The 9,476-nt window shown below is 38.0% G+C and overlaps 1 protein-coding gene across 1 annotated transcript; it reads left to right on the top strand.

The window, feature by feature from the left end:
- Positions 1–8,259: 8,259 nt before the first annotated feature.
- Positions 8,260–9,471, top strand: LOC116863579 (protocadherin alpha-7-like; the record flags this gene model as incomplete). The annotated part of the gene is made up of 1 exon (XM_032851001.1): positions 8,260–9,471. A coding segment is annotated over exon 1 (1,212 nt), but the record flags the coding sequence as incomplete, so codon positions are not given.
- Positions 9,472–9,476: the final 5 nt, after the last annotated feature.

Here is a 9,476-nt window from a genome sequence, read left to right as displayed (position 1 = left end):
TGCTCTGGGGAGGGCGCGCCCAAGACCGACCTCATGGCCTTCAGTCCTAGTCATCCACCCTGTCTGGTAGTGGGGGATATGAGTGAGCAACAGGATTTAAATGATGAGCATTGTGCCAAGGTAAGTCTGAATTTTCATAATTAACAGTTACACATACATGAAATAGTAAATCCTTTCCCTAGAATTTTTCTTTACATTATTCATTTTTTAAAAATTTAAATAAATTTTCTTAAGATATTCTGTTAATTTTTCTGTTAAGTATTGTAATTTAGTTTGTTATTAGTCTTAATTTAAACTGGAATCAGACATTGTATCTATTTGTGGTGCATTTTTAATATGCATAAGTAGTAGCATTTTTCTAATTATTATGTAGAATTTTCATTTCTTTGCATTTGATCCAAATAGTGGTTAAATAGAAATTCAAGGGGGGCGCCTGGGTGGCTCAGTGGGTTAAGCCTCTGCCTTCGGCTCAGGTCATGATCTCAGGGTCCTGGGATCGAGTCCCGCGTCGGGCTTTCTGCTCAGCGGAGAGCCTGCTTCCCCCTTTCTCTCTGCCTGCCTCTCTGCCTACTTGTGATTTCACTCTCTGTGTGTCTAATAAATAAATAAATTAAAAAAAAAAGAAATTCAAGGGAACTTGCACTTTGATCAAGTAAATTCATATGAAATCTATATTCCTCAGACACTGCACATCTCTTATGTTTGAATTTTATTTGGTGTCTTGCCTTTCATGGAGATATTTCTTCTTCTTCTTCTTTTTTTTATATTTCTTCTTTTTAAAGAGTTTTTATTTGGGTGCCTGGGTGGCTCAGTTGGTTAAGTGTGTGCCTTCCACTCAGGTCATGATCCCAGGGTCCTGGGATCAAGTTCCCATTGGGCTCCCTACTTGCTCGCTGTCTCTATCTCAAGAATAAATAAAGATTAAAACAAGTTTTTATTTAAATTCCAGTTAGTTAACATACAGTGTTATGTTAGTTCGATGTGTACGGTTTAGTGATTCAGCACTTTCATACAAAATTCGGGGTTCATCAAAAGTCGACTTCCTTAATCTGGGTCATCTATTTAATCCTTCACTCACCCACCTCCCTTCTGAGAAGCATCACTTTGTTCTCCATGGTTAAGAGTCTGTTTCTTGGTTTGCCTCTCTCCCTCTTTCTCTTTCACTCTTTTTTTCCCTTTGCTGATTTGTTTTGTTTCTTAAATTCCACATATGAGTGAAATCATATGGCATTTGTCTTTCTCTGAGTTATTTTGCATAGCATGATTCTCCCTAGCTTCACCTACGTTATTGAAAATGGCAAGATAGTTTTCTTTTTTATGTGGAGTTATATTCTATTGTGTATATATACGTATAATAACAAATATATATATATATATATCACATTTTCTTATCCATTCATCAGTCACTGGACACCTGAGCTGTTTCCATTTTTAGCTATTGCGGATAATGCTGTTATAAACATCAGGGTGCATGTATCCCTTTGAATTAGTATTTTTGTATCCTTTGGGTAAATACCCAGTAGTGCAATTGCTAAATCATAGGTTAGTTCTATTTTTAACTTTCAAGGAACCTCCGTTCTGTTTTCCAGAGTTGGTTGCACCAGTTTTCATTTCCACCTACACTGAAAGGGAGTTCCTCTTTTTTTTTTTTAAAAAATTTTATTTATTTATTTGACAGACAGAGATCACAAGTAGGCAGAGAGGCAGGCAGAGAGAGAGAGAGGAGGAAGCAGGCTCCCTGCTGAACAGAGAGCCTGATGTGGGGCTCTATCCCAGGACCCAGGACCCTGGGATTACGACCTGAGCCAAAGGCAGACGCTTAACGACTAAGCCACCCAGGCACCAGGGAGTTCCTCTTTTTTCCAGTCCTGGCCAACACCTATTGTTTCTTGTGTTGCTGAGTTTAGCCATTCGGACAGGTGTGAAGTGATATTTCATTGTAGTTTTGATTTGTATTTCCCTGATGATTAGTGACGGTTATTTTTCATGAGTCTGTTGACACATATATGTCTTTGAAAAAATGTCTATTCATGTCATCTGCCTGTTTTTAAGTGGATTTTTCATTTTTGGGTGTTGAGTTTTACAATACTTAATGTATTTTGGATACCAACACTTTATCAGATGTGTAATTTGCTAATATCTTCTCCCATTCTGTAAGTTGCCTTTTAGTTTTGTTGATTGACTCCTTCACTGTGTAGGAGCTTTTTATCTTGATGAAGTCCCAATAGTTTTTGTTTTTGTTTCTCTTGCCTCAGGAGATATATCTAGAAAGAAATTGCTATGCCCATGTCAAAGATGTTACCGCTTGTGTTCTCTAGCATTTTTATGGTTTCAAGTCTCACATTTAGGTCTGTAATCCACTTTGAACTTATTTTTGTGTATTATTTTATGTAAAAAAATGGTCCGGTTTCATTCTTTTGCATGTTGCTATCCAGTTTTTCCAATACCATTTGTTGAAGAGACTGTCTTTTTCCCACTGGATATTCGTTCCTGCTTTGTTGAAGATTAATTGACCATATGGTTTTGTGTGTTCATTTCTGGGTTTCCTATTGTGTTCTATTGGTCTCCGTGTCTGCTTTTGTGCCCAAACCATACTGTTTTGATCACTACAGCTTTGTAATATAATTCAAAGTCCACAGTTGTGATGCTTCCAGCTTTGCTCTTGAAGCTTGCTTTGACTATTCGGGGTCTCTTTTGTTCCATACAAATGGTAGGATTGTTTTTTCTAGCTGCATGAAGAATGCTGCTGATATTTTGATAGGGATCACATTAGATTGCTTTAGGTAGTACGGACATTTTAACAATATTTGTTCTTTCAATCTATGAGTAGCAGATATCTTTATATTTTGTCATCTTCAATTTCTTCCATCAATGTTTTACAGTTTTCAGAGTACATGTCTTTTACCTTTTTGGTTAGGTTTATTCCTAAGTAACTTACTGTTCTTGGTGCAGTTGTAAATGGGATTTATTACCTAATTTCTTTCTGATGCTTCATTACTTGGTATATAGAAATGCAACAGATTTCTGTATGTTGAATTTATATTTTGCAACTCCAATGAATTCATTTATCAGTTCTAGAAATTTTTTGGTGACATCTGTTGGGTTTTCTATATAAGGTATCATGTCATCTGCAAATAATGAAAATTTTACTTCTTCCTTGTTGCTTTGGATGCCTTTAATTTCCTTTCATTTTCTGATTGCTGTTTGGGACTTTCAGTATGCATTAAGTAACAGTGGTAAGAGTGGACATCCTTGTCTTGTTCTTGACCATAGAGGAAAAGCTATCAGTTCTTTCTCATTAGGATGATACTAGCTGTGGGTTTTTCATAGATGACCTTTATTATGTTGAGGTATGTCTCCTCTAAACCTACTTTGTTGAGGGTCTTTATCATGTACTTTGTCAGATGCTTTTTCTGCATCTACTGAAAGGATCATATGGTTCTTATTTTTTCTTTTGTTAGTATTGTGTATCATTTTGACTGATTTGTAAAAATTGAACCACTCTTTCATCCCAGAACTAAATCTTAATTGATCATGGTGGATGATTTTTTTAATGTATTGTTGGATTTCATTTGCTAATATTTTATTAAGAATTTTTGCATCCATGTCCATCGGGAATATTGGCCTGTAGTTCTCTTCTTTAGTGGAGTCTTTATCTGGTTTTGGCATGAGGGTAATGCTGGCCTCACAGAATGAGATCAGAAATTTTCCTTCCTATTCTATTTTTTCGAATAGTTTGGGTAGAATAGGTATTGACTCTTCTTTAAATGTTTGGCAGAATTTGTTTTGAAGCCCTCTGACCCTGGTCTTTGTTGGGAGTTTTTTATTATGGATTCAATTTCTTTACTGGTTATTGGTCTGTTCAAGTTTTCTATTTCTTCCTGTGTCAGTTTTGGTAGTTTCTATGTTTCTAGGAATTTATCCATCTCTTCCAGGTTGTCCAATTTGTTGGTATATGGTTTTTCATGATATTCTCTTATAATTGTTTATATTTCTGTGGTGGTGGTGGTTGTTATTTCTTCTCTCTCATTTGTGATTTTTTTCATTTGGGTCTTTTTGTTTTTGCTAAATCTGGCTAGAAGTTTATCAATTTTATTAATTTTTTTAAAGAACCTACTTCTGGTTTCATTGATCTGTTCTATTGTTTTTTTAGTTTCTTTGTCATTTATTTTCTTTAATATTTATTATTTCCTTGTTTCTCCTTCATTTGTTGTTCTTTTCTAGATCTTTAAGGTGTAAGTTTAGGCTATTTATTTGAGATTTTTCTTGCTTTTTGAGTTAGGCCTGTATTACTATATACTTGCCTCTTAAGATGGCTTTTGCTGCATCCCAAAGGTTTTGGACCATCGTGTTTTAATTTTCACTTGTTTCCATCTACTTTTTAAAAAAATCTTTTCTTTGATTTCCTGGTTGAGTCATCCATTGTTTAGTAACATATTGTTTAACCTCCATGTATTTGTGGTCTTTCCAAATGTTTTCTTATGGTTGACTTGTAGTTCCATAGCGTTGTGGTTAGGAAAGGTACGTGGTATGATTTCAATCTTTCTGTATTTGATAAGGACTGATTTGTGACCCACTATGTGACCTATTCTGGAGAATGTCAAGCCCCACATCAGGTTCCATGCTCAATGTGGAGTCTGCTTGAGATTTTCTTTCTCCTAAATAAATAAATAAATAAAATCTTTTTTTTTTTAAATGGAGAAGTTTTCTCTGAGAGAATATGGAACATGATGGGCATTCCTGGGAACAGACAAACTTAAGTAAATATGTATACAGAAAATTCCAATGTGTCTAGAAACAGAATAGTCTGCTTTGGTCAAAACATATGGTTCTTACAGGAAAGAGTATGAGATAAGGCAGGAAAAACAACATGTGAAAAAGGGTTTGGATAAGTTAGAGTAATAGACTAAGAATTTTTTTTAAGATTTTATTTATTATTTTGACAGACAAGTAGGCAGAGAGGCAGGCAGAGAGAGAGAGAGAGAGGAGGAAGCAGGCTCCTCGCTGAGCAGAGAGCTTGATGCGGGGCTTGATCCCAGGACCCTGGGATCATGACCCAAGCCAAACACAGAGGCTTTTAACCTAACCCACTGAGCCACCCAGGCGCCCCTAGACTAAGAAATTTTGACCCACCGCTAAAGTCATCTGAAAACTAAAAGTGTAAAGCAACAGGAATAAAAGGTGTATTTCAGGAAGATTTAGTGAAGGATAAATGGTATTGTGGCAAAATAACACAATAAGAAGCTATTGAAATAATCCAGGAGGATAGCAGCAATATTTAGACCTCATTTAGGCAGAGTCAGGAGGCAGAAGCACTATGGAGGGCCAAAAGGTTGTGGAGCCTCATGCTGGGCTCTGTTTGGTGGCCTCTAAGTAGCGTCCCCTTTGAGAACGCCATCAAACAGCAAGGAAGTCTCAGATGTTCTTGTGGCCCTGGTGACTAGTACCACTCATTGCCACTGAACATAGCTGGAACAGAAAATTGGAACATGGCAACAAATCCTTCAGGACAAGATTTCAAAACAAAAACAGAGCTGCAATCTTGGCAGAAATGGGCAATGAGGAAAGAAAATTACTAGTGTAACCAATCTTCAACCAGATCATCCTGGAGCTAGCAATGCCTCTCTTAAGAAGGACTTTCAGGGGCACCTGGGTGGCTCAGTCAGTTAAGTGTCTGACTCTTGATTTCAGCTGAGGTCATGATCACAGGGTCGTGAGATGGAGCCCAGTGTGGGGCTTGCTTAAGATTCCCTCTCTCCCTCTCCCTCTGTCCTCCCACCCATGCTTGTGTGTGCGCATGCTCTTTCTCTGAAAAAAAAAAAAAAGACTTCCAGGTCATGGGAGCAGCAGCATATAATAGCCCAGCAAAAAGTGAGTTTGCAGCATGCATGCACATATTCGTTTGGATGCTTCATAACTCAAGATTCTGCATTTGGGAATCATATTCTTCCTCTTTTACCTCTCCCTGACCTAGAATTAAGGAAATATTTGTAATGAAAGTGACTGCAATATCAGATGCACAAACTACTATCATTCAGAATTGAATTCAGTGACTTCCAGAATTTTATTGAACATTTATAATTTTTGCTTATTTAATAGAACAGTATGTGTAAGTCAAAACAGAAAAGAAGGGTCACCAGGATGATGTAAGCTTTGGAAGTGGTATTATCTGAGTGACTGATTATGTTACTTATGGCTGTAAATTTTATGTAATATAGCTTGAGTTTTTAACTCTAAATCAGGCTCTGATTTGGAAGGTCACATAATTCACTCCTGCACCCCCAACTAGTTGGATTAATATGTCCACAATAGACTTTCAAGAACCGTTTATAGTACTTAACTTTAAACAAATGAGGATTCTTTAAAAATGTGAACCAGGAGGCTTAAATAAGTTATATTCATATTTATTGTTTATAGAACAGATATCAATGTACCTTTTGAGTTTATAGTCAACATGCCATCTTGAAATACTGTATAACTCACAACTAACTCCCCTCTTCTCCATTTTAAAAGGAAATTTAAGTTAAGACTAAGATGACCAACCAATCTTAAACATTTTTATAAAGCTACGCCACTAAAAGTTATATGACTAAATGGTATTAATGACAATTAGTTTTGAGAAATGTGGTTTTGAAATTCTACCTGCTTTTATTTAGTGTTACTACATAAATGGTATGCTTCTGTGTTTTTATTGTCAATTTTTTGCTAATTGAAAACATATACAAGTTGGAAAAAACTCATTTAGGCAGGTATCAAAACTGGAAAGCAGTCTGGGTGTAATGGAAACACAAGAATGAAACATTCAAGAAAATTTGCTCTGTAAAGTAGGGGCGCCTGGGTGGCTCAGTGGGTTAAAGCCTCTGCCTTCGGCTCGGGTCGTGATCCCAGGGTCCTGGAATTGAGCCCCACGTTGGGCTCTCTGCTCCGCGGGGAGCCTGCTTCCTCCTCTCTCTCTCTCTGCCTGCCTCTCTGCCTACTTGTGATCTCTGTCTGTCAAATAAATAAATAAAATCTTAAAAAAAAAGAAAATTTGCTCTGTGAAGTAAAATTAAAAAGGATAAAACACCTCAAACTTGATTAAAGGACTGCTCTAAGTCTGACAAATGAGCACCAACGTTTATCTAATGAAATAAATTTGTTATAAAGTAAGAAGCCAAGTTAAATTGGAGTTGTAAAAACAGGTAGATATTCATAAATTGTGGAGCTTAGAAAGGATGGAAAGAATAAAGAGATAAGAACAATGAACTTTTGGAACAGAGTTTATAAATTCTGATGAAAAGAGAAATTCAGAATACTTCCTCCATGCAAAATTCATTTAATACAAATGATTCTTCTTCAAAGATTCTCTAACCCTTCTATTATTGTATTTTTTCAGAAGTATATGAATTAGTTGCTTATATCCCTTGATTCCTAAAAACAAACAAATAATGCTTCTAAGTTTTTCTTCCACAAGTAAATACTTGAGATCTTGGATTCCTAAGAGGGACCAAGAGTTCTCTTAACAGAAACCTAAGAAAATGGAGTAACCTGAACTCTGAACAAAATATTTTAAAATATTTTAGTGTTCCTGCTGTGATTCACTTTATTGTCAGATTTTTATTTTTATTTTAAAACGTAAGAAAATCTGGGGCGCCTGGGTGGCTCAGTGGGTTAAAGCCTCTGCCTTCAGCTCAGGTCATGATCTCAGGGTTCTGGATCGAGCCCCGCATCAGGCTCTCTGCTCAGCAGCGAGCCTGCTTCCCCCTCTCTCTCTGCCTGCCTCTCTGCCTACTTGTGATTTCTGTCTGTCAAATAAATAAATAAAATCTTAAAAAAAAACAAACAGAAAAACCCGTAAGAAAATGTGTTTTCAAGGCATAAGGAGACCACAGTAATGGTCACACTAAAGATTTAGAAGTTAAGTTTCTTACTGCTTTCAGTAAGCATGGGAATTGTGGTCCTGTGCCTTAAGGAAACTGAAGGGAAAAAAATCAGAGGTTAAAATAAAACTTAACACTTATTAATAGAAAGTTGGTATTTGTAGTCCGTACTTACTATTTGGCCACATGATGTCGCTCTTTACCGAGAAATTTTCTCATTCAAGACAAGACTAAGTCATCCATTTTCATACTGGAAGGACTCCTCATTCTGTTTCTCTAAGCCGACGAACAATGGCGAGCGCTTCAGGATAGTAAGGAAGAGATGAGAAGATTCCTCCAGATTTTGAGACACGTTACGATTTGAATGAAAAAAAACAAAAACAAAAACAATTAATTTGAAATGGTGTACTTGAATCGAGGCGACCGGGAGCACCGGCATCTACTGCTGTGTTTTATAATTCTCACAGTCTGGGAGACTGGAAGCGGCCAGGTCCACTACTCAGTCCTGGAGGAGGCTAAACACGGCACCTTCGTGGGCCGCATCGCCCAGGACTTGGGGCTGGAGCTGATGGAGCTCGTACCGCGCCTGTTCCGGGTGGCGTCCAAAGACCACGGGGACCTTCTGGAGGTAAATCTACAGAATGGCATTTTGTTTGTGAATTCTCGGATCGATCGGGAGGAGCTGTGCGGGCGGAGCGCGGAGTGTAGCATCCACCTGGAGGTGATCGTGGACAGGCCGCTGCAGGTTTTCCATGTGGAGGTGGAGGTGAAGGACATTAACGACAACGCGCCTGTGTTCCCCCAGACACAAAAGAACCTGTTTATGGCAGAATCCAGGATGCTAGACTCTCGGTTTCCACTAGAGGACGCTTCCGATGCAGATATCGAAGAGAATGCTCTGTTGACTTACAGACTGAGCCCGAACGAGTTTTTTTCTCTGGATGTACCAACAAATGACGAACAGGTAAAACCTCTTGGACTTGTATTACGGAAACCTTTAGACAGGGAACAATCTCCGGAACTTCATTTATTGCTTACGGCCACTGATAGAGGCAAACCTGAGCTGACCGGCTCCGTTCAGTTACTCATCAAAGTGCTGGACGCCAATGACAACGCCCCCGCTTTCGATAAAACACTCTATGCCGTGAAATTACCAGAAAATATTCCCAATGGAACTTTGGTAATTAAACTTAACGCCTCAGATTTGGATGAAGGCTCGAATGCGGATATTATTTACTCATTCTCTAGTGATGTTTCCCCAGATATAAAATCTAAGTTCTACATTGATGCCATAAACGGAGAAATTGTAGCAATAGGACATATCGATTTTGAAGAAAGTAAAACCTATAAACTTCAAATAGAAGCGATCGATAAGGGCTCCCTACCACTAGCTGGTCACTGTACAGTTCATGTGCAAGTTTTGGACGCTAATGATAATGCTCCTGAGTTGGCTCTTACTTCCCTGTCTCTCCCTATCTCAGAGAATGCTCAGCCGGGCACAGTCATCACCTTGATTAATGTGTCTGACCGAGATTCTGGAACTAATGGGGAGGTGACCTGCTCACTAACACCCCATGTCCCCTTCAAGCTGGTGTCCACCTTCAAGAACTACTATTC

This window comes from Lontra canadensis, unplaced genomic scaffold, assembly GCF_010015895.1.
Source record: "Lontra canadensis isolate GAN:19392208 unplaced genomic scaffold, GSC_riverotter_1.0 scaffold1696, whole genome shotgun sequence".
NCBI lineage: Eukaryota > Metazoa > Chordata > Mammalia > Carnivora > Mustelidae > Lontra > Lontra canadensis.
Note: the sequence above shows the minus strand (reverse complement) of the source record. Positions and strands in the feature narration are given on the sequence as shown.